We start from the raw sequence: 27,054 nt of genomic DNA on the forward strand, positions 1-27,054 counted from the left end.
TTTAAAATAAAACAAAAACTACACAATTTCATCTAAAGACTTTTTATTGTCACTTTATACACCTGTGTTTCAAACAGTGTAACCATAACTTTCCACTATTTGTTTGTAAGGTTCGATCCTCTTGGCCACTTTCTCTTTAGCTTGCTGGAGTAATTTCTAGAAAAATACAAAACACATTCAATATTTAATTTCTTAATATTTTGAAGATTAATATATAAAACATAAATGTGTTATCAGCTGGTAGTGCATGTAAGTTGTAATCATATTCTCATTTCGAAGAAAGATCATCATCGAAGGATCGGAACGCCAGCAGCTCATATCTATGGAACGCTTACCTCGTCGTGCTTCTTCTTAGAGTAATATATAGCCGATTTCGCTTTTCTCTTCATTTCCAGCGTGGCAATTACATTCTGATACTTCCAACCGACCTCGTGCGATAGACGACTCAACGTGCAATACTGAAATTGCAAAGGAGTGTTAAAAAAAAAGGCATAAAGCTGATGACTTTTAGCAATCGAAATAATACCTTTCTGCGGGGATTGAGCCTCAGCACCCGGAGGGCCGAAGGTACGACCATGCGCTTCTTCTTGTCGTACGGGGGAGGGATCCCTTCGAAAACCTTCAGTCTTTCGAGGGCGGTGTCTCCTCTCTTGGTCTTGTGAGGAAGCATTCCGCGTACCGTGCGCCAGAATATTTTACTGGGAGCCCGGAAGTGGAAGGGTCCTCTGGCAGGATTCACATTGCATCTTTTCCTCAGAAATGACAAATATTTTACTAAAAAAATAGAAATTTGCCTTTTTTAAATTACAACTGTTGTCTTTTTTTAAATTTTAAATATATCTCGTGTGTTCAGATTTCTATTTTATCATATTATTTCAATCAATGTAGGTAAGGAAAAAAAATGCTCATCATTATTTTTATTGAATTTATCTTAATATTTACTTTGAACTTACATTTGTTACGGAAGAAACTTCCAGAGATGTTTATTCCTTCGCATCTCACCACCACCACACGCTGTCCTGAGGAAAGAAAATTAAATTTGTAAGTCATTCATCAAATTTTTAATTCTTTAATATTTATAAAAATTCTCTTATCAGCTGGTAGTGCATGTAAACTATAATCACATTTTCATTCACTAAGAGATCATCATAATTTTTAAGATAAATTAACAAGAATCCAATGGTACCTAACATTCAAAAAATGGTAACCACTCACCTAGTAAAACTCGAGGGAGACAGGCCATAGAAAACTCAAAAATCAGAAAATGAATGAACTCAAAATTTAAGTTAAGCTAGGTTCACACGCAAACAAACCACTACAAAAATACATATTGTCAGTTTGTATCCTTTTGTCAAGCATTCAACCAGTTTCTTATGAGTTATACTAGAATATAACATTAAACAAGGCTAATATGTTAAAAACTAGTAAACTTTAGAAAGTCATCTTGAATACATGCATTAAATCTGAATTTAAACATCTTTCAGTTGCTATAGGTACCAGAGAAAAGTATACAACATTTTTGAAACTGAAATAACACATCTAACTAGAGTGATAGTCACGAAAGACATTTGGTTACACTTAAATACAGTTTTTCACTACTTGACTTTGGTTGGCAGAAATGTCAGAAATATTGTTTTGTTTCCATTCACATCTATGCTGTATTTTACATATTTATGTTTCCAGCCTAAATCCATTCCAGTTTTAAAATGAAGAGAATGCTTTACCAATTTACTGAGATTAAAAAAAAAAAAAAATACTGAAAATATCAAATACTTCACTGTTAAAAGATAAACAGATTTGGAGAGTACCAAACTCAAACAAGTGAATCAACCAAGATGTATCTAAAGTTCAGATTTTTTGTGAGAACCAGGGCTGTGGAGTCAGAGTCGGATGGTAAGGAAAAGTCGGAGTCAGTAGATTTTTACGCAACTCCACAGCCCTGGTGAGAACACAAATAAGTTCCACTTAAAAACATGTGCTTGCTTGCCTTCTTTCTCACTTGAGAATATATACATTAATACAAAAACCAAGTAAAAGTTTCTCTACAAAAGTTCTACAAGTGATATTAAAACAGCAAAACAGAAATGACATAAAAGTTTATAAAATTATTTACAATGATAAACCAACAAAATAACAAAAATAGTATACTAATTTTCCCCAATTTTTAAGATATCCAGAATACCAAATTCTCCACATGCATTTGAAGTTATTGATACACTCCATTAACAAGGATCCACGAGATTAGATTAGAAAAAAATTAGCTCATTATCTTTATTCTCCCTCATCTCTTACTGTAATCTAACATTTTCTTCACTTATGAATGTATGCAATAAATGACGGTAGTATTAGCTGTATATATGATCACCAATAAAAACAACTACAGTAGAGCATCGATTATCTGAATACCAATCAACCAAAAGCTTTTCAATCAGCAAAATGAATTTCTGCTAGTGCTGTGGTGTTGCAGCACTCTCTCCCTCCCTGCCAACATAAACTGTAGGCCTACTTTAATGTACAGTAGAGCGTCGTTTATCCAAATCAATTGGGACTGGGGTTGTTCGGATAACTTATTTTTCGGATAACCAATTATGTAAGGAAAAATATATTAATTTATCCCGCGTTGAAATTTTTCTCCGTTGCGCGTCGCTTCACGTTGAATTTAATAACGAAGACTATGGTATCATTAAAAATTATTTTTTTATTTTGTACAAACAAAATAAATATATTGAAAAATATAAAAACAATAAAAAATTATACTTCCGAAGTTAATTTAGTATCAAAAATGTAAAATATCTGAGTAGCCGAAGACATAGCCAAAGATTACAGTGGCACAGCACTGGCGAAAATTTAAATTTGTCGACTGGAATTCCTTCGGATAACCGACCTTCGGATAAACAACGCTCTACTGTACTACTTTATGTAATGTATGAATTTCTAAGACGTGAGATTCAAAATACAGTGGTGCCTCGTATAACGTACTTAATCCGTTCCAGGTGCACGTCCGTTAAGTGAATAGTCCATTATACGAAACGCATTTTCCCATAGAAATACATGTTAAAACATATAATTCGTTCCGCAGCATAAAATAACTGTACTGTACCATAAAAAAATGAAAATGGAGCAGTCACCAATTATGCCGGGTAGTCAGATGTTGTGAGGAGGAGGAGNCGATAATATTTATATGAAATTTTAAATTTAATTAATCATTTAATTTAATTTAACATTTCCGGCATATTCCCTTCATTTTTAAAACCCCCTTTTTTTTACTATATTTAGCAAGAAAGAGGAAGCGAGTTGAACTAGTTCGCGAACTGTTTAAGAACAAGAGAAATCTCCTCCCAATTTCATTGTTATTGTTCCTATCCAAGTAAAAAAAAATATAAAAAAGGCATATTTTGTGAATCATTCTCGCATCAATAGGCAAAGAGGTTGATATTCTCCGTAAGGTTGAGATCGCAAAAATTATTCTAGCAATTGATCCACTCAATTGGCCTACATCTTATCGCCTCTTTAAAAAAAAATACTTTTAATTATGTTATGTATTATTATTCATTAATGTTTTATCAGATAAACACTCGCTCAGAAGGATACTTTTACACATTACACAGTGTAACATATAATTAATGACCACAAATATGTCCTACTTTATGACAGCGGCAGGGCGAAAGTGATCCATAACGGGCCAGCAAAGTCTAATATCCTTTTAAGGGGCGAAATTTTACTCTAGGAAAATCTACGTAAGGGCTAATAGAACCGAGACCAAGGACCCAAAACATAAAGCAGGGCCTCTTTAACAAGTACAGTAATGTACTGTACTTGTTAAAGAGGCCAAAAGGAACCTCAAAGTTAGATTCGCTCCAGCTCTAATGAGCCGGCAGCACATAAAAGATTAAATTTGGGGGCTCCGGACAATGTGGACCCTCAAATTTTAATATTTTATTGATTTTTTGTGTGTGTGTGTGTATTTTTATGGCCTTCTAAGAGGATTGTTACTCACATTCATCAATAACTCGAAAGTCCTCCATCATAAATTACTTGTGATCATTTTTAAAAGTTATTTTTGATACTTTAAAGATATTTTTAACACACTAAACCCTATTTATACATATTCTTATGAGAGATAATTGGAGGAAATCCATCATTAATGCAGGCCTGAAGTTATTTTTCTTTGATATTCTAAGTGATGCTTTTTGAGGACAAGATCTCTATTATCTCTCTTCCTTCTTATCGTAATGTTACAGATCTTCAGTTTATCTAAATAAGAATCCTCCTTTAAATTTCAAATATTTTTTTTTTATTTTCTTTTTTAACAAAATTAAGACTATGGACCTATATGCGTGCAAAATTAAGACAATACTGGACCTAGATGAGAGCTAACCGTGTACTTCACGTGACCATACATTTATTATTATTTTATTTTTATTGTCACGGGTATTTTAATATTTTGCTAAGGTGAAACTTTTATTAATAATATTTTATAAATAATAGAAACAAATATGGTGTTTGAGCTTCAGAAACGAGCGCGAAAATGGAAAAATCTTATAAGAAAAGTGCTCCTCGCTACGCTTCTAACACGAAAAGCCTTCAAGGATCTAACATTACGCTTCGAAAATAAGAAAGAAATCAGCCCAAATTAATAGAATAATAAAGAAAAATGAACAATAATAATACATAATATGAAAAAATATTGATGATTATCCATTATGCTTTAAGTAGGTCTTCTACTATCTTTACGCAGACTTTTATTCTCCTCCGGATTATCATGGTGAAGAGTAGCATCTTTTTACCATTAAAAGGTAACAATTTAGCATGAATAATTTTAATTTTTTATTGGAAATTTNTAAAAAAATACGCTTTTATTGGTCACGTTTGTCGTGATTAGGGGTGGATTTTTTTAAATTCTTTCTGGCCTGTTTGGGAACTAAGAGGGCCGCTTTTAAGCAAGTCTGCCCAAGCCAAGATTCGGCCAAGGGTAATGAGGATTTGGTAGTGAGCAAGGGCCCCGAAAAATTCCTGGGTTTTTTTTTTCTTATCTGTTCGGATTCCTTTCCCGGGTCCTTCAGAGCGTTATGCTGCTACCTTAATCGGCTATCCAGCCGTCGGAAGTGGGGATAGGGGATTGAACACACCCTACCATAAACATCTTTGTAGCGCATTTACATAATGTATAATGATTAAATTCTATATTTGGTTATATTTATAGGATAGCGGCGGAGGACAACCCTATAAACATCAATAAAATTCATTGTCATCGGACTTAGATACAGTATGTCTTCGAAGCTTCTGAATTTCAATATTTGAGGACGATAAAAAGCAAGTTAAATAAAAACGTAGAAAAAAAATATGTTACAATTTAAACTGTAGAGGAAAAGGTGGTATTATGGAACACTGCGGGTATTATGGAACCACCCATTTCGAACTGATAACAAAGGCGAACTTGTAGCGGATTGTGGCTGAACTGAACTAGGCAGACATCCATAGCCAGGGAAAAACCCATTTCACTTCAGTTAAACGGTTGTCCGTAGAGAATCGGCAAATCTGTGTTTTTCAAAATTCGAAAGTTTTGAATGCTAAGTGAATTTAATTATTTTTAAAATATAAATCGTGTAGTTGTAAGTTCACTGGTGCATGTATTCCGTTCCAGAGACTTAGGAGTACATATTAATTAATCTGTGTGATGTTCACGTTTTTTAAAATTTGGTCTTGACAGACATAAGTTAATTCAAGATGGCGATTCCATTGGTGCTTTTAATATAGAACCCAACTCATCCGAACTCTCTATTTGCAAGCAGACATTCGTCCGGAGCAATTTGTGTAAAAGACATTAGGTAGAAAGCCAATTCTTCCTGACAATATCGAAAAAGAGCTGCTGGAATATATATTGTTGATGGAGGTCATATTTTTCTATTATAAAAAGCATTTTTTCGTACAAAATACATTGGAGTAAATAATTTTGTAATTATTTAATATTTTTTGTACTTTCCTATTTGTTTTTGGCTACATTAAAGCATTTTTTGAAAACATACAGTAAAGTTCCATATTACCACCCGATTTTCTCTAAGCCTACTTTCTGACTTTTTGTACAAAGCCTTCAAAAACCATACTTATAGTTACACTAGCGAAAAATCCAATTAGGAACATTTAGTTTAATAGTTACTAGTACTTTTCGCACAAAAAAACGTGGGTGTAGTTATGATACCTTGTTTACAATTCACTAAAATGAAAATGGGGTTCCATAATACCACCTTCTCCTCTACAATAAAGATTTATCTGGGAAATCTTCACATATATTATTATGCTCTTTTTAAACTGTGTTTTGCCAACAGAAAATTTGCACTTTCTTATTTTAGAGGGTACCAGTAGACGTCTCGGATTTTTCGTCTACCACCTAGCGACAGGAAGACTTTATTCTAAAAACTGTTCCTACAGTAAACTACCTTTCTCTTTCTCCACATTTTAAATATATTTTTGTCACTGACAGAGTAAAAATACACACCCCCGCATGTCCTGAAATTGAAGCGTTCCAGTATCTTTTGGGAAGAACTTATTTTATCCCCAAGTATCTGGCTATCCTAGTTATTGTCGATGAACTCTGCAATTTTTCTTTAACAAACAATTTTCTAAACCAGTTTTCTAATTTACTATGTAGCGTAAATTTTTTTTCTTAAATTTGGGTTGAATAATTGATGGCCGAAACGTTAAGTCGTCGGCCTACCGCTCTGGGAATTCCAGGCGGGCGAAAAACCCCAGAAAGTTTTTGGAGGGAGGTTAATTTTTTTTTGTAAGTCTGGCCGAACTTAGCGTCCACGAGGAGTCAAAAATAAAAGAAAAAAAATTAAAAAAAAGGCTGTTTTACGTACACGACAGAAATATGAAAATAGCGCAGCTCGCACTATAATTTTTCAAGAACAAGTAGTCGTGAAAGTGCGTGCCTATTGTATTTATTTTAAAACACTTTTCCAATAAACACGTTCATAGAAAACTAATCTAAACCAAATGATGAAGTTAATTCAGTAAATGTAATTTTGGATAAAGCGGCTTTAATATTAATACGTCATTGGTTTGCTTATACAGCTGTATTAACTCGCGTTACAAGACAGTGCGCCTTTTATAATTTTTAATTTCATTTTTAAATTAAAACGATATTATTAAAAATAGAGTGACACAATAAACCTGTATACTTCAATTTTAATATTTGGTATAATCAATTATCATAAGCAACGTCACTGACTTGACCACCAGGGGGCTTTAAAAGACTTCTGGTAGTCAGATGAAACCACATGGCATTGAGTGTATACACTCCATCCCTAAGATTCCCTATCAAATTAATATTTATAAAACTATACAGTCATTTAAATATATTCTATATATTTATAATCCAAAAGAAGATAGATTACACTACTTATTTGCATAATATCTATACAAAAAAACATCAAAACAAATTCAACTTTTTATTTGTTTTAAATTTTATTATGCTTAATGATTAAATACATAATATAAATGACTAGGAACAAAAATAATCAATATTCTTTAAAATAACAATTTAATGAGCAAGGAACAGTGAACCAAAAATTAAAGGATCTTCAGGAACTTCCTGTTGTTTTTATAATTGTAAAAGTTAATATATATTAAGTTTTCTGAATGGCCAAAGTGGCAAAAGCATTGGATCAGCAATCCAAGGGACCCGGTTAGAGTCAAAGTCTGACCTTTGGAAATTTCCGTGGGTTATCTGACTAAAGTGTTTGACTGTGCCTTCGCTAGACCATTCCATTGTGGGTCTCTGGCCAAACCAACAAAACGAATGAGAGAAACATTCAGAATTCAATAAATTTGGTGTATTATTTATTCATAACTATGAAATAATGTTTTTTAGCTTTTAAGCTTTTACTATATTATACCATCTATATTATAACAACATTGAAATTTCGAATATCAAAGCTATCACATTTCAATTTCTAAGTGAAATTTGTAGATTTGGAATGTCTCAAATGATAACCATCAATTCTTCAACAAGATATATATATAAAAAATACTATATTTATATACAATAGATATTAATTTGGTCCTATTGAAAGAGGAAAGGCACCTTGTTTTCGTGATGGTTGTAATTAATTCAAAGTCAATTTTATAGCTTACACACGAAATACTCGTTTGGGCACTCAAAATTACCATTTTCTGTGTTTTTTAATCTGTAGATGCTTTCTCTTAAGGAACATTATTAATTACAAACAACAATCATTTCTGTTTATATTAAACTTTCCTACTTAACTATTTGGAATGTATATTTATTCAAAAAATTAGCATATTATCTCACTAACATTTTATGCTATTATTCTTTTCGTAATTACTCTGAAATATCAGAATATTAACTATATATTAACAACTACCCAGTGGCAGCTTTAGGCATAGGAAACCTAGGCTTTACATAGTGTCTCGGAATTGCAACTATATGCTTGTTAGTCGTCAACCTTGATCCTCTTAGATCCTCCTCAACTGTCTAGAATCCTCTCCAATTCTGTAGAATCTCCACATTGTAGTATCAAGTATCACGTAACACAAAGCCTTTTATAAAAACTTTATAAGTCCGTACTTGCCTAAGGCCTCGCACAATCTAAAGCCACCACTACAACTACCTTTAATTCTATAACAAATAAATTTTCTTAAATGCTTCAAAAACATGCAACTATGAGTATAAACTGTAAAAACTATTCGATAACAATATTGCACATATTGCACCTTCATTGCATCTTACTTGATAACTTTGGCATGATTAGATATAAAATAAAATAGTATATTATGCTAGTCAGATCACATTTAACAAAATTTATGCCATACAAATGAAAATGACATTATTTGGTTCCTTATTAATTGGTTTAAATGTGTGAGAACATTGACATAAATGAATGTAAAATAGCAGTAAGTTATTTATCCTTACATTTATAACCAGTATAAACAATTATGATAACTTTTGACACCATTAAAGTCAGTATTTATGTAAAAGCATTGTAAAAAATTAAAGAATTTAGCTTTATTTATTGATTTTGACACTATCTTTTTTATATACAAGTACTTGCTGCTTAACAATTGATACATTATGAGAAAAGTATGTTTTAAGTGTACTTAGAAAAACCAATATGGTATAATTCAACATTCATATAAGCTATATGTAACACAATAGTAAGCATTTACATATACATACATATTTAAGCATAAAAAAGATGCAAACAGTTACAAATTTTTCAGTTCCATTATAATATTAAGAGAACACCATCATATGTATGGGCTGTTAAGCAGCATGTACCTGTATACAATCAAGTCCAAAATTCTACATTAAAAAAAATCATTTAATACCCAATGATTTTGGGCTTTAACCCAGCTAATTACAAATTATTTATCCAAAGAAATTTATACTCAAAGTAAATTCGCAATTTGATTTCTATGAAATCAAATCTTTATATGAAAATATAAATCGCTAACGTTATAAATATAACATTTCTTCAATATCAGAATAGTCTATGCAAGAATAAATAGCTTAATGGTGTCAAAAGCAAATTTTTAATCCCTCAATAAAATTTACATTAAACACAAACAAAATTCAATATTCTCATATAAAATGTGAATATTCTTGATTGTCATTTAATAAATAATTGTAAAATTATAAATACGATGNTAACATATTGTCATTGGCAACAACAAAAGAGTGGAAACATCATTCGCATTGTTCATAGAAAGTCCATTGGTCGCCTCACGTAACTGCCGAACGGAAAGTCCGTTGCTCGAGTCACGTAACGGCCAAACAGAAAGTCCGTTATTCGCAGCGTCCGTTATTCGAGGCGTACATTATACAAGACACCACTGTATATACAGTACAGTTTTGTTTAATATATTTTTTCATAAATGATCAGTTATCCAAACAATCCAGTCCCAAATTGTTTTGGATAATCGACACTCTACTGTATTTTTATATATTATAGTTGTTGCATTTCTCTAAAATTGGCACAAGAAATGAACCACAAATCTGTAATCGGTTTCTTTTTGATATAAACTGTATCGCAGATGCCAACAACCAAAGACGAACTTACTGATTTTGGGTCAAAAAACTTACTACAGCTGGAGTTTAACTCAAAAAACCTTGGAGAATTCTGGAATTCAAGACGAGCTATGGTAGCTGTGCTTCCATTTGCAACAACATATCTTTGCAAACCGGGATTTTCGACACTTGAAACAACAAAAACAAAGTCAAAATCGATTAGATGTCCAACACGAAGGCACACACGTTGCCTCGTCAGATACCACACCATAATTCAACATTCCGATTAAAGACAAACAATAATCTCCACCGCAACACGTCTTTAAAAAATATAATTTAACATTCCTACATTTTAAATAAATTGTATTATTAATATTTAATGTGTGAAGAAAGAACTATTGTGTTTTTTTTTTTTTATTTCAACTGCTACAATTCAATAATACTGGATTCCTTTAAATTTTATATTTAAAAACATTTTTCTGAGAAGGGGTGGCCTTCACCTGAGGTGTCCAAGGAACTGAAAAGGTTAAGAACTTCCACTCCAAGTGATATCCTCGATAAAATCTTATATATGATCTATAGACATTTCACTATATTTTCCCAATATACATTTTAAATATAAAGATAAATAATCAAAACATTTTCTAGTTATAAACATATTTAAAATATTTTAACAATAATAAAACTGTAGAAACTTACCAATTAATAAAGTTTTAGCAACAATAGCGGCAAGTCGGCCTAGCAAATGGCCGCGACCGTCGATAATAATCGGCTAAACAACAGAAATAACAAATTATAAGGAATTATACACAAAAGAATAACTCGTCATATTCATTCAAAACAGCATTTTAGGCTTAGCTACAGAGTCCACGTTGTCGTTAGGCTTAAGTAAATAAATCTACTTCAATTTTTACTAATCTCGTACAATTAACGTTTAAACGGTTTGACGCGAAGATAGCTTACGTATTAAATTTTATTTTAATATATATAATTCGTTAATTATCTACAATAATAACGTATTTTACCTTACGAGTAAAGCCAGTCATAACCCTAACGTGTAAGAAAGACAAGACGAAAACGGGGGTTCCAACAAGATAACGCACGGAACTTCCCTCTGGTGGAACCTTTCTGAAAGAAATTAAATTTAATTATACCATAAACTTCTTTAAATTATATTTCCTTTTTAGTAGTATAAATGTTATTTTTATAATAATAATAATAATAATTTGTAACATTTGAATTTTATTCGTTATTAATTTGTTTTACATTATTAAATTTTATTCCTCTCCGCCCAGTAAACAATAGGGCGGCCTTTTTAACCGTACCCACCGCTCTAAGAACCCGTAATTGAAACAAAGCGGGCGAAAACCCCGCTTTGTTTCAATTACCAAGAATATTTTGTGGACGCTCTGTTCCGGATATGTCCACCTCTCCGATTATACCCCGACCCATAATGGGTTCATGAATCCGGGAATGAATCCGCTATGGCCGGATTTAATCCCGGATCCATAGAGTGGTAGACCGATGCCTTAACGCCTCGACTATCCAGCCAATGTTAATTTTATATTTTTATTTATGTTCACATTTTTATTAATTACTGTCGAAGTGGAGATAAATCCTGGAAGATAAAACCCAGCCAACAAAAGTCAAAATAAGTAATATATTTTTCAATGGAACGAAAGTTATGTTAATAACATCTTTTTTGACAAATGAAGGGCCTTATAATCAAGCCCACTATGAATTCAAGCAGGCCCACAATTGGGGTGGATGAGACAAACACCCGAAAATTCCTAGAATTTTTCGACTTGTTCGGATTCGTTCTCGGTTATCCAAGAGCGGCAGGCTAACACCTTAACCTCTCGGCTGTTTCGCCTTTTTATTATGATAATCAAAGAAAAGAAATTAATATTTTAATGTATTTAAAAAAATTTTAAAAAAATACGCTTTTATTGGTCACGTTTGTCGTGATTAGGGGTGGATTTTTTAAAATTCTTTCTGGCCTGTTTGGGAACTAAGAGGGCCGCTTTTAAGCAAGTCTGCCCAAGCCAAGATTCGGCCAAGGGTAATGAGGATTTGGTAGTGAGCAAGGGCCCCGAAAAATTCCTGGGTTTTTTTTTCTTATCTGTTCGGATTCCTTTCCCGGGTCCTTCAGAGCGTTATGCTGCTACCTTAATCGGCTATCCAGCCGTCGGAAGTGGGGATAGGGGATTGAACACACCCTACCATAAACATCTTTGTAGCGCATTTACATAATGTATAATGATTAAATTCTATATTTGGTTATATTTATAGGATAGCGGCGGAGGACAACCCTATAAACATCAATAAAATTCATTGTCATCGGACTTAGATACAGTATGTCTTCGAAGCTTCTGAATTTCAATATTTGAGGACGATAAAAAGCAAGTTAAATAAAAACGTAGAAAAAAAATATGTTACAATTTAAACTGTAGAGGAAAAGGTGGTATTATGGAACACTGCGGGTATTATGGAACCACCCATTTCGAACTGATAACAAAGGCGAACTTGTAGCGGATTGTGGCTGAACTGAACTAGGCAGACATCCATAGCCAGGGAAAAACCCATTTCACTTCAGTTAAACGGTTGTCCGTAGAGAATCGGCAAATCTGTGTTTTTCAAAATTCGAAAGTTTTGAATGCTAAGTGAATTTAATTATTTTTAAAATATAAATCGTGTAGTTGTAAGTTCACTGGTGCATGTATTCCGTTCCAGAGACTTAGGAGTACATATTAATTAATCTGTGTGATGTTCACGTTTTTTAAAATTTGGTCTTGACAGACATAAGTTAATTCAAGATGGCGATTCCATTGGTGCTTTTAATATAGAACCCAACTCATCCGAACTCTCTATTTGCAAGCAGACATTCGTCCGGAGCAATTTGTGTAAAAGACATTAGGTAGAAAGCCAATTCTTCCTGACAATATCGAAAAAGAGCTGCTGGAATATATATTGTTGATGGAGGTCATATTTTTCTATTATAAAAGCATTTTTGCGATAAAATACATTGGAGTAAATAATTTTGTAATTATTTAACATTTTTTGTCCTTTCCTATTTGTTTTTGGCTACATTAAAGCATTTTTTTGAAAATATACAGTAAGGTTCCATATTACCACCCGATTTTCTCTAAGCCTACTTTCGGACTTTTTGTACAAAAGCCTTCAAAAACCATACTTATAGTTACACTAGCGAAAAATCCAATTAGGAACATTTAGTTTAATAGTTACTAGTACTTTTCGCACAAAAAAACGTGGGTGTAGTTATGATACCTTGTTTACAATTCACTAAAATGAAAATGGGGTTCCATAATACCACCTTCTCCTCTACAATAAAGATTTATCTGGGAAATCTTCACATATATTATTATGCTCTTTTTAAACTGTGTTTTGCCAACAGAAAATTTGCACTTTCTTATTTTAGAGGGTACCAGTAGACGTCTCGGATTTTTCGTCTACCACCTAGCGACAGGAAGACTTTATTCTAAAAACTGTTCCTACAGTAAACTACCTTTCTCTTTCTCCACATTTTAAATATATTTTTGTCACTGACAGAGTAAAAATACACACCCCCGCATGTCCTGAAATTGAAGCGTTCCAGTATCTTTTGGGAAGAACTTATTTTATCCCCAAGTATCTGGCTATCCTAGTTATTGTCGATGAACTCTGCAATTTTTCTTTAACAAACAATTTTCTAAACCAGTTTTCTAATTTACTATGTAGCGTAAATTTTTTTTCTTAAATTTGGGTTGAATAATTGATGGCCGAAACGTTAAGTCGTCGGCCTACCGCTCTGGGAATTCCAGGCGGGCGAAAAACCCCAGAAAGTTTTTGGAGGGAGGTTAATTTTTTTTTGTAAGTCTGGCCGAACTTAGCGTCCACGAGGAGTCAAAAATAAAAGAAAAAAAATTAAAAAAAAGGCTGTTTTACGTACACGACAGAAATATGAAAATAGCGCAGCTCGCACTATAATTTTTCAAGAACAAGTAGTCGTGAAAGTGCGTGCCTATTGTATTTATTTTAAAACACTTTTCCAATAAACACGTTCATAGAAAACTAATCTAAACCAAATGATGAAGCTAATTCAGTAAATGTAATTTTGGATAAAGCGGCTTTAATATTAATACGTCATTGGTTTGCTTATACAGCTGTATTAACTCGCGTTACAAGACAGTGCGCCTTTTATAATTTTTAATTTCATTTTTAAATTAAAACGATATTATTAAAAATAGAGTGACACAATAAACCTGTATACTTCAATTTTAATATTTGGTATAATCAATTATCATAAGCAACGTCACTGACTTGACCACCAGGGGGCTTTAAAAGACCTCTGGTAGTCAGATCAAACCACATGGTATTGAGTGTATACACTCCATTTCTAAGATTCCCTATCAAATTAATATTTATAAAACTATACAGTCATTTAAATATATTCTATATATTTATAATCCAAAAGAAGATAGATTACACTACTTATTTGCATAATATCTATACAAAAAAACATCAAAACAAATTCAACTTTTTATTTGTTTTAAATTTTATTATGCTTAATGATTAAATACATAATATAAATGACTAGGAACAAAAATAATCAATATTCTTTAAAATAACAATTTAATGAGCAAGGAACAGTGAACCAAAAATTAAAGGATCTTCAGGAACTTCCTGTTGTTTTTATAATTGTAAAAGTTAATATATATTAAGTTTTCTGAATGGCCAAAGTGGCAAAAGCATTGGATCAGCAATCCAAGGGACCCGGTTAGAGTCAAAGTCTGACCTTTGGAAATTTCCGTGGGTTATCTGACTAAAGTGTTTGACTGTGCCTTCGCTAGACCATTCCATTGTGGGTCTCTGGCCAAACCAACAAAACGAATGAGAGAAACATTCAGAATTCAATAAATTTGGTGTATTATTTATTCATAACTATGAAATAATGTTTTTTAGCTTTTAAGCTTTTACTATATTATACCATCTATATTATAACAACATTGAAATTTCGAATATCAAAGCTATCACATTTCAATTTCTAAGTGAAATTTGTAGATTTGGAATGTCTCAAATGATAACCATCAATTCTTCAACAAGATATATATATAAAAAATACTATATTTATATACAATAGATATTAATTTGGTCCTATTGAAAGAGGAAAGGCACCTTGTTTTCGTGATGGTTGTAATTAATTCAAAGTCAATTTTATAGCTTACACACGAAATACTCGTTTGGGCACTCAAAATTACCATTTTCTGTGTTTTTTAATCTGTAGATGCTTTCTCTTAAGGAACATTATTAATTACAAACAACAATCATTTCTGTTTATATTAAACTTTCCTACTTAACTATTTGGAATGTATATTTATTCAAAAAATTAGCATATTATCTCACTAACATTTTATGCTATTATTCTTTTCGTAATTACTCTGAAATATCAGAATATTAACTATATATTAACAACTACCCAGTGGCAGCTTTAGGCATAGGAAACCTAGGCTTTACATAGTGTCTCGGAATTGCAACTATATGCTTGTTAGTCGTCAACCTTGATCCTCTTAGATCCTCCTCAACTGTCTAGAATCCTCTCCAATTCTGTAGAATCTCCACATTGTAGTATCAAGTATCACGTAACACAAAGCCTTTTATAAAAACTTTATAAGTCCGTACTTGCCTAAGGCCTCGCACAATCTAAAGCCACCACTACAACTACCTTTAATTCTATAACAAATAAATTTTCTTAAATGCTTCAAAAACATGCAACTATGAGTATAAACTGTAAAAACTATTCGATAACAATATTGCACATATTGCACCTTCATTGCATCTTACTTGATAACTTTGGCATGATTAGATATAAAATAAAATAGTATATTATGCTAGTCAGATCACATTTAACAAAATTTATGCCATACAAATGAAAATGACATTATTTGGTTCCTTATTAATTGGTTTAAATGTGTGAGAACATTGACATAAATGAATGTAAAATAGCAGTAAGTTATTCATCCTTACATTTATAACCAGTATAAACAATTATGATAACTTTTGACACCATTAAAGTCAGTATTTATGTAAAAGCATTGTAAAAAATTAAAGAATTTAGCTTTATTTATTGATTTTGACACTATCTTTTTTATATACAAGTACTTGCTGCTTAACAATTGATACATTATGAGAAAAGTATGTTTTAAGTGTACTTAGAAAAACCAATATGGTATAATTCAACATTCATATAAGCTATATGTAACACAATAGTAAGCATTTACATATACATACATATTTAAGCATAAAAAAGATGCAAACAGTTACAAATTTTTCAGTTCCATTATAATATTAAGAGAACACCATCATATGTATGGGCTGTTAAGCAGCATGTACCTGTATACAATCAAGTCCAAAATTCTACATTAAAAAAAATCATTTAATACCCAATGATTTTGGGCTTTAACCCAGCTAATTACAAATTATTTATCCAAAGAAATTTATACTCAAAGTAAATTCGCAATTTGATTTCTATGAAATCAAATCTTTATATGAAAATATAAATCGCTAACGTTATAAATATAACATTTCTTCAATATCAGAATAGTCTATGCAAGAATAAATAGCTTAATGGTGTCAAAAGCAAATTTTTAATCCCTCAATAAAATTTACATTAAACACAAACAAAATTCAATATTCTCATATAAAATGTGAATATTCTTGATTGTCATTTAATAAATAATTGTAAAATTATAAATACGCTGCTTGATTTAAGCTTAAATTATAAATACTGTATATGTATATCCATAACAAACTAAATATTAAATAATATATATAAATAATAATAAAATTTCTATAAAATTTATGTACATATCACAAATCACTCCCTAAATACGCATAAAATTTTTGAGCAAACATTTCAAGATGACGAGCAGAAAGAGGTAATGAGTTTGAATAATCGACCGGTCTGGATGTAGATTTTCCTTTATGTTGTTCTCTTTGTTTCTTTCTCAGCCATCTGAAATGCAAAAATTTTAAGTTATAAAATTTAGTATTGGATAAATATATATAAATATATTTTTAGAAGATAAAAATTACTTTTTAAATGCTTTATTGGCATCCAATTTTTTACGATTATCTTGCGAGGTTTCCTCTTTTTGTAGCTGATTGATTATTTTGTCTACGTACAGTTGCTCCTCTTTCTTTTCCAACCACATTCGAAAAGCTTCGTCCGCCTCTTTGCTGTTTCTCTTTGGTTCCGACTAATAAAATCTTAATTGAATTAAAATTTTAATAATAATACTGGGAGATCAAACGAAGAGTTTACTTGCCAACAGTAAACTTGGCAATGCCGTGCTTGTTACTACCTTGCTAAGTATCACTTAAATACTTAAATCTTGAACACTTTATGCAGTCAAGGAGCGTCATGTAAAATTTGAAATAAATGAATTAGTTGAACATGATGAGTCAGTTAGGTAGTCCCAATTACTGGAATTGCCCAGTTTACTTCCAAGTAAACTTTTCATTTGATCACACTGTATATTTATGTAGGAAAGTAAAAAATATATTTAAAATGATAAGAAACATCAAACAAGTTTGAATTTGTCCATCTATGTTCCTGCATTCTGTCTGTCTATTTTTCAACACAATCATCTTTGTACAAAGGCAATAGTCATCATGAAATTGAATGGTAGAAAGAGGACTTGTTAGATATCTTCCTGAAACTAGAAGTATATGCATCAAAAGTGCTAATTCATTTTGAGGACTACACGAAAGACTGACAATGTCAGGATAAGAATTTCAAATATTCATGCAATCCAGTGTTATAGGCAGCATGCTGCCAGCATTATTGTCCAATGCCAACAATCCCTTTTTCAATAAACCAGCTGTCTTGTGAAGAGACCCAACTTTTCAGTCTGATGAAGGGAGTAAATGTCAGGTTCATTTCAGTATGCATCAAATAGCATATTGATGAACTATGATATTCTAAAATATGTTCCAATATTCATTGGAGTTCATTGGTGCAATTACTGATGCACATTGCACTCGGGCTGCGGATATGGTGAGCTCTAATGAAGTAATGTGGCTTCCTCCATGGTTATATTATCAACAGTTTTTACAACTTGTCAGTGTTAACCCAAGCTATTTTGACAAAATATGTTTACAAATGCCAATATAGAACTATTTGCTTCTGCTATCTTGTAAGGTTGCTGGATGTTCTAGTAAAAGCTTATTAAGTCATTCACCAGTTCATTGGTTGTGTCGAGACTAAATGCATACTGTAATATATCCATTGGTTATATATACAAGATGCATCTTTGAATCCCTAATCTAATGCATTGATAAATGACCTCAGTAGATGAGATTACTATGTTGAAAAACAGACAGATCTACATCTGGTTTACATTTTCATACTGCAATTTGCTCACATTCAAAATATAAAAGTAAATATTCTTAATTTCATATTAAACTTACTTTCTCATCACTGACTTTATTCTTTTCTGTACTTTTGGTCTGGTTTGCTGCTTTCTTCCTCATAAGCCAAGCTTCATAAGCTTGTTCGGATTCTCTTTTTCTTTGCAACTTATCTTGTTCAATTTCCATTTCTTTCATTTTCTTTTGTAAAGCCTTTTCTTTATTTCGATGTCTCAATTCTTCTAATTCTTCTTGAGAAAGCCCGTATTGTGATCTTGGATTACCCTTGTAATTTGGTAATTTTTTTGAAGCTTGTTCTCCAGCCTGTTTGGATTTTGAAGATGACACTTTTGTTTTCGAGTGCTTCGGCGATGATTTAGGTAGTGCCGAATTGGATTCTTTAAAATTCTTGAATAAAGATGTAGAATTTGTAGGAGGTTCATATCTTTTCAGATTTAAAATTTCTTCCATTGATTTGGAATGTTTACTTTGAGCATTATTAGGACAACATTTTATATCTTTTTTTAAAGCCAACATAGCATCAGAAACAGAAATTTTACTTTCAGGAGCTTCTAAAACCTCTACTTTTTGCTCTTCAACCGGTTTATTATGCAATAAAGTTGAATTATCCTCAACTTCAAAATCATTTTCTTTGATTTCCTCAATTAAATCTTCATGCTTATCACATTGCATGTAATCATCCGAATTTTCTGATTTTAAATTATCATTTTTAGATTCAGAAATATCATTTTCATCATCATCATCATCATCATACTTGATTTCTTCATTTTCTATTTCTTCTGTTTTGAAATCACATCTTTCTTCTACATTTGGAGTACATTGTATAACCTCTTCCATTTCCAATTCCTTCTCTTCCTGATGATCATCATTGTTATTATGTATCTCATATGATTGAAGTTCATTAGTTTCAACATCATTATTACATAATAATAAATCGTCTGTATCAATTAATTCTCCTTTTTTGCATTGCAAATCAATCTGATCCTTATCATCATTTAATTGAAGTTCTTCTTCTTCATTTAACTCATGCCTTTTACTCTCACTTTCGGCTTGTTTTTCATTCTCGTCTTTAACTTGAGGATCACCATTTTCAATTATATTTTCTTCACTTAATTGAGACTCTACATTTTCAACTACATTTTCATCATTTAATTGAGAGTCTTTACTTTCAGTTTCATTATCTGATTCAAAATTATTATTTTCGTAATCATCGATGTTATTGTTTGATTCGAGTTCATTAGCCTTCTGAACTGTTTCTTGAACTACAGTATCATCAGAATTATCCTCTAAATTTGACTCATTATCTTCACTTATATCTTCCAACTTTGAATTTTCACAAAGTAATGGCACAAATTCATTATCAAAACCGTATACATCATCCTCAAAATGTTCGGATGATGGTATTTGTGATGCTGTTTGAATTTCTTCTAAGCTTTTCTCATTTATATCTTCATCCTCTGAAAAGTCAGGACTAACCGGAGGAGTGCACGATACAACATCGACAAGTCTTTCACGAAAGGTCACGTGACGAACTCGATCAGATTCAATTGGTGTTTCATCAGCTTGAAATTGAATATTTGCATCTATTAGTTTTGCTCTTATTTTATCTTGAAGTTGATCTGAAAAGATCAAAAAATGAAATAAACAAACAACCATTTAATATGACCAAATACATTTATCTATCTTAAAGCATTCTTTAAAAACTAAATAATACATACTGTACATGCATGAAGTAGATGTAGTTGATCTAAGTTTAAAAAGATATTTAAATATACTGACTATTAATGATGTTTGTAATTATAATTTATATTTTAAAAAATCAACTGTGAAATTAATTGTTTAATAAATTATTACTATAGATCTACAGTTTGAAAATTGCAGCTAGGCACTGTGACAATGAGCCATATGAATAAAAACAAGCATTACCTTATTCTTGTAAAATATGAAGGAAATTCTTTTAGCAGTATGAATAAAAATAGAAGCAAAACCTTATACTTATGAGCATGAAGCAAAAGCTTTTGAATGAAGGTTTTGCTTTATTAATTAATAAGTATTCTGTATAAATAAAAGCAAGCATTTACTTTGAATCATAAGCATATCTTTCAAAATACATGCATCTAGTCAGATGTAGACTGAACTGAGAGAAGTATGGTTTGTTGTTGTTTTTATCTAGGTTTATTTTCTGTTAATGTTTAACCATGGCCGAAATAGTTAATCTAAGGAAGGTTAAATATTATAAACTTCGTTCCTCTCCAACAAGTCGGTGATTTCAAGGTGTTATTTAGATTTGAAGAAAGTGTTGAATGGTTGGCACATAATTTTTTACGAGCGATGACTGAATAATGCAGTGGTACACCAACTTCTTTACAAAAAAAAAATACGTTTAAGATATTTAGCTGATCCTAGATTCCAAAAATGCATAGGAGAAAAACTTGGTGTAGAGCAGTTCTCCACAACATTGTCACAAACTGTGAGCAATGTTGTGGAGAAATCAATAGCTCCGGCTAATCGTTGGATAAAATTTCCTACAACAAATCATTCTGTCATGGAAGCAAAACAGTTACGGCAAAATAAATACAGTACTGCTTTCCAACTGAAATTGGTGTGATTGACTGCACTCACACACATAAGAATAGAAAAACAGACTTCATGATGATGAGTAAATTAATTGAAAAGGAAAACCTACATATATATATATCAATGTCCTGAAGCCCAACGTATTGATACTAAACAAAATTATCACCATAATTAATTGGGTTAATATTATGCTATAATTATTAATTAGAAATTAAATAATTTGGTACTAGAGGTAGACGTTAGGCACCATCTCTTATCTAAATTAATAATTTTCGTAATTTAATAATTTATTAAATAATTTAGAACATTCTGTAAGAAAAGAACTAGCCTGAAGTGGGACTTAAACCCTCAACTTCCTCTTACCATGCAGTGCACTTGCCAGTTATGCCATCTGGACCCCAAGCAAGTCTTCACTTCCAGATGTATTTATATTTAGATATAACTATTCACGGTTACTTACAGTGCCAACTGACAAGTGCACCACACAGTAAACAAAGGTTAAGGGTTCAAGTCTCACTCTGGACTAGTTCTTTTCTTCCAGAATGTTATAATAATTTATTAAATAATTTAGAATTATTAATTTTGATAAGAGATGGCACCTAATGTCTACCTCTAGTACCAAATTACTTAGTTTCTAATTATTAAGGAGCAATTATTTATTGTGACATCATCACAATGCTGGGCTGCAATTTTTAATCATATTTTTAATTTATTTCATTTAAAATATATGCTCTTCATCTTAAATTACTACTGTAGTGTCTTGCCCCTGTACATCATACTTTGCCTTTAATAATAGAGACGTGTGAGTCATCTATTAACTGCTTTCAAGGAAAAAGTTTTGAATTGAAATAACATGACTTCCAGTTTGCATTGGAAGTTTGTATGTAATTAATTGGGGCTTCCTGTCCCTAAGTTTTCCATATCTGGTCTCGCCTTTTATCTATCTAACTCCATTCTCGAGATTACAGAACGACTAATGGATGGATGATATTGGGAATTTATAGGTCTACAATTTTTTCAAATTGCAGCCCAATTATAGCAAAATATTAGCCCAATTAATTACGACAATCATTTGGCTTAGGAAAACCTACATTAAACGTACAAGCTACTTATGATTCCAGATCTATGTTTACTAGTGTTGATGTTTGTTGGATATCTACACTAATTAACAAAGGCAAACACATATGATTAATATGAATTGAATACAGCTAATAAAATAGAACATAGAGACGAGAATTAATGTGTCATAACCTGCACGTTGAGAACCTTTTACTTGTTTACCAAAAGCATTTGCTTGGAGGTTATAACGTAATCATTTTCATACCAAACAGAGGAAATGCTTTTGCTTCTACCTTTTGCTCAAAGCATTTGCTTTTACCTCTACCTTATGCTTATTAGCATTTCCTTCTTTTTTATTCATACTGGCCATTGTCATAACAAACAATTGCTCAATAGTAAAGTATTTTCTTGCATATAACTTACAGTGGTGTGTAATCTGCAAAAAACTGCTAGAACAAAAAATGAAACCTTTGTGTAATTCACCTCACTGTATACACTGCACTTCTTGAGAAATGACTGAAAGTTCATGATTGCAGTTTAAAATCAGCATATAATTTCCATTCCATAACCTGAACCCCATTTCAAATTGACTTTTTAACACAGATAACCTGCAGGTTATACACACAAAAATACAGTAGTTACTTATTACAAACTGTAATTATAATATCTGTATTACCATAATGCCATTAAATAGGTAACATAATGTCTGGTCACAGTATTTCTATGCTCTTCTGCATGTATAATAACCTTTCCTTTTAATACTTCATTACAATATCTTTAAATGCACCGGTTAAGTGTTAACAAGTTTAAATTAAATGCTAATTACTAGCAAAACTTATTTAAACTAATGAGTATAGTTAAAAAGTCTATTATTGGTTCATAAAACATCGTGTAGACCACTCATGATGACTTTCGATTGTCATTTTGGACATATCCTCAGAAACAATAAAGCCTGTATCTATCTTTGTTGTGTGTTCCTATATGATTCATTCTCTGGAGCAATTTTATGCTTATTCCTAACAATTGAAATGAGAACAAGAAGCAATCAAGTACAAGATTTTGCTGAGAAACAGATCCATTATTAAAATGGGTTTTGGCTATCTCTAAAACAGACTAAATTGAACATATTCGTCATAGGTCTGTTAATTTCTTGATTTACATCTTTTCAACTCTCATTTCATATTCTGTCAAATCAAAAAAAAACCTATTTGCTACACTTCCTTCCTTCCTTAATTCAGAATTTTCAAATAATACAAATGCTTTGCTTGAGAGTGTAAGGAAATTTAGCTGATCACTCAATCAGCTAAAACCAGTTTGGGGAGAACACTACTATCTTGAACAATTGTAAGTTTTCCATTTTAAATTCTCTCAGATAGGCATTGACTTATCTCTCTGCCATTTATGAGGACATCCTCTAACTCGTAAGATTGCTCCTACCGTGTTTCCCCGAAAATAAGACATCCGCAGAAAATAAGACCTAGCACAGATTTTGCTGAATTGCAAAATATAAGACCTCCCCCTGAAAGTAAGACCTAGCGAAGTTTTTCTTCAGTCGTAACGATCATCGACAGATGGTTGAAATTGGCCGTTGGCTTTTTGAAAGTACAGCCACTGATTGGTCAGCAGACAATTACGCTACACGGCATGATTTGCATAAGACTATGGCTTCAGAATCACAGATTTGCACAACATTACGGCTGGTGATGGCTAATTGGTCGGCCGGGAATCACGCCACATGACATTTGCATAGTGCTGCGGTTCAGTAAGCACTAATTGGTCATCGAGTCCGATGTTGACGCTATAAAAAGGCGACAGGTCGACACACCGGATATACGTCAATCTCGTCTAAGTTCGACTTGGAAATTTTTTTGTTCAATAATAAATGTGAATTCTTCTTCCTGGAAAAAATAAGACATTCCCTGAAAATAAGACCTAGCGCATTTTTCAGAGCAAAAATTAATACAAGACACTGTCTTATTTTCGGGGAAACACGGTAGTTGGTTATACTTTCAAATTCTTCTTTTCTGATTATCCTCAGCTACATATACAATGTGGCCTAACTATGTTATTTTGTTACATCTTACAATTCCTGTAAGCTATCATTTCTTTGCCTTTGTCAAAATAATTAAATTTAATTATATATTTTTCAATTTATTTGTAATAATTATTTATTTTTAGATAATACAAACACAATTTACATCAAATAAATTCACTATTTATCACACCGGAACTACTAAAAAATTTACACACCTGAAAAGAACCCAGAAGGGGTTCGAAAACGTTTGTTTACCGATTTTTTGCGTGATCACACCGTAAATGGTTCAGGTGTGTAAATTTTTTACAATTTACATCATCAAGATAAGCAATATTAGACTATTTTATGCAAGTTTAAACCTAGGGATAGAATTTGAAGAAGAAAATATATACCTCTGGATGATAAAAGTAGAATTTTGTATGAGTACTAGCTGCAATTTTTTTCATCGCATTATATGAATTTGCATTATAGGGGAGCATATTATATGGGAGTTCACTATATATCATGATTTCAACATCAACATCATATAAATCATATTTTTTAATATATTATATATATATATATATATGAATTATAGCAACCAAATTACTAAAGAAATAGTATTCAGAATACTGCAATATTTTTGTTATTTAAGTAAATTTCTTGTTTATTTAACTAGATAACTATTAGCACAGTTAAAAATCCTAATTAAATTATTTAGGAGTTATCTTGATGAACACAAAGTAAATGATATTACAAATATTATTTCATATGATTGTAAGAAATATGTATAAATGAAATTGTTTCTTCAGTTAAGTCGATAAAATATAACATTTTTAACAATTTCTTCATCATCTTATTGACTTTCACAAAGTACCAATTCAGCTGCTGTATTCTGATGAGGTGTTAAACAAAACTAATAAAATTCACAAAAGAAAATATTAGTTTACGTCACAAAGAAAATGACATCTAGCAATATCGATGTTACATTCACTCAAATGTATAAATTGTGGATTAAAAGCCAAATGACACAAATAACTGCCCATGTGAAGCAATCTGATAAAAATATTTAGGATAAGACTGCACTATTAAGAATAATGATTACATCATTCTCATTTAACTCATTCAAATTTATAAATGTATTCTCAGAACGCTTGTGATGAGGGCACATACCAGTCTATCAGGATCAACATTTGTCAGGCCATAACTCTTATAGCAGCATTGACAGAACACATTTTGGTTAAATGAAAAAAAATGATAAAAATATAACACAGATTTCTGTCAGTGTATAGTTGGTAAATTATATGGTTCCCATATTCTTATAGAAACTATCTAACAATCTCAATTAATTAAAGAAATTAGTCATTTAAATATCTAACAAGGATGAATTAGCCACTGTAGTTTAATCTGATGAGTTAATCAATGAACTTTTAACCATTTTTGACCCATTAACTGGGTCAAAAATGTTATTAACATTCCTTAACTTCATCCGCAGTGCATTGATTAATTCATTTATAATTTTCTGTCGAAAATTTAACATAATGTGCTTAATTATAAAGCGTATAAATATCAAATGTGAAAATAATAATAATTTTACAGCAGACGTAAGTAATTAAATATAATTTGGAAAAAATAATTTGGTATTAACAGTAACTGAGTTGTTAAAGAGATTTCTATTATAAGAAATAGTTATGGCATCAGATTATATTTACAGGTATGACTCAATCAATGATGAAAGAAATGATGATTATTGAGTCATGACATCCAAAACAAAACGATGCATGAGTAACCATACATCTTATGACTCACGAAACTCTTTAATAACATAATAGAGTCTAATTCCACAATACTGATATTAAAAAAAAATATCAACATAACTAGGAAATTAGTCATAATAACATTAAATAATTTATGTCATACAAGTACTTAAAAACAAATAATTTATGTCATAGAAAATGTATAGTACCTAGAATTATATACAGAAATTAGTACAATAATTCACTGAAATCATTTCAAAAATTACATCATAACCAATAACTAAAACCGTCGAGATGGAGGAACCAGGGATTTTCCCCAGGCCCAGAGAAAACTTCAGAACCTGTAGTTAAACTAACCATAATATTTACAATCCAACTAGGAACATACTTCAGAATCAGTAAAAATGGAATCTAAAACTGATTAAACTTTGATTACTTTTTTAAATTTATTTATTTATTGGTCTATAAGTTGGTGGTATTATATTGGCGTATCGATAAAATTGTTCTATTCAAAGACCGATTCTACAGTCAAATATTAAAAATCTCAATTACAGCATTCATTTTTCTCAAATAATTTATCATACTCAGAAATAAGATCCATTTCGCATTAAGTAACCTGCTCACCCGCAAAATCTTCTTCGAAACCGTCGTCTTCCGAGTTAGTAAAGTCGTACAAAGAATCTAAACTCGTATCCATCTCTCGACGTTCGAGCATCAAACTGTCGACGTTCGGCTGTTTAATGATGGATATAGGACTATCAGATTCTACGACGGTCCTGTCAATGTTCTCCTTCATGTTTCCTATCTATTATTCTTTATAATAAGTAAGAAACCACCTGAAATTATATAAAAAAGGACATTATAACTACTGTTGCATCATCATTTACTTGATGTATGTGTGGGAATATCATTACATCAGATAAATGCTTTATGTATAACCATTATTTCATTTATTTACATGTACACATGTACAATTTACCTAAAAATAAATTCTACTTTTAATTACTTATAATTTTATACATCAATTAATTGAATATTATTTAAAAATTATCAAATTTTTGTATTTTAATTGGTAGAAACTAATTTTAAGTGTATTATACATGTGTAGTATAGTAGATACATGTGTTCATACAAATGGATTGAAATTGATTATTTTATATTTAAAAAATCCCTTTTTCAATAAACCA

General features: G+C 31.3%; 2 protein-coding genes across 3 annotated transcripts; both read right to left on the minus strand.

The window, feature by feature from the left end:
• Positions 1-26: 26 nt before the first annotated feature.
• On the minus strand, positions 27-11,146 carry LOC111621178 (60S ribosomal protein L13a-like). The gene is made up of 6 exons (XM_023363253.1): positions 11,056-11,146; positions 10,730-10,802; positions 954-1,019; positions 527-774; positions 336-458; positions 27-156 (listed from the first exon to the last, which is right to left on the minus strand). The coding sequence occupies exons 1-6, from the start codon at positions 11,074-11,076 to the stop codon at positions 70-72; spliced, it is 618 nt and encodes a 205-aa protein (XP_023219021.1). The 5' UTR covers positions 11,077-11,146; the 3' UTR covers positions 27-69.
• A 5,639-nt stretch (positions 11,147-16,785) lies between these two features.
• On the minus strand, positions 16,786-26,884 carry LOC111621180 (protein PFC0760c-like). 2 transcript variants are annotated; one of them, XM_023363255.1, is made up of 5 exons: positions 26,782-26,884; positions 26,492-26,703; positions 18,500-20,079; positions 17,123-17,286; positions 16,786-17,042 (listed from the first exon to the last, which is right to left on the minus strand). In XM_023363255.1, the coding sequence occupies exons 2-5, from the start codon at positions 26,661-26,663 to the stop codon at positions 16,898-16,900; spliced, it is 2,061 nt and encodes a 686-aa protein (XP_023219023.1). In that variant the 5' UTR covers positions 26,664-26,703; positions 26,782-26,884; the 3' UTR covers positions 16,786-16,897. The 2 variants fall into 2 exon arrangements, with proteins under 2 accessions (XP_023219023.1, XP_023219024.1); XM_023363256.1 differs by having other exon boundaries at positions 16,901-17,042; positions 17,123-17,296.
• Between the last annotated feature and the right edge of the window lie 170 nt (positions 26,885-27,054).

This window comes from Centruroides sculpturatus, unplaced genomic scaffold, assembly GCF_000671375.1.
Source record: "Centruroides sculpturatus isolate CEXI.00-Female unplaced genomic scaffold, Cexi_2.0 scaffold132, whole genome shotgun sequence".
Lineage (NCBI taxonomy): Eukaryota > Metazoa > Arthropoda > Arachnida > Scorpiones > Buthidae > Centruroides > Centruroides sculpturatus.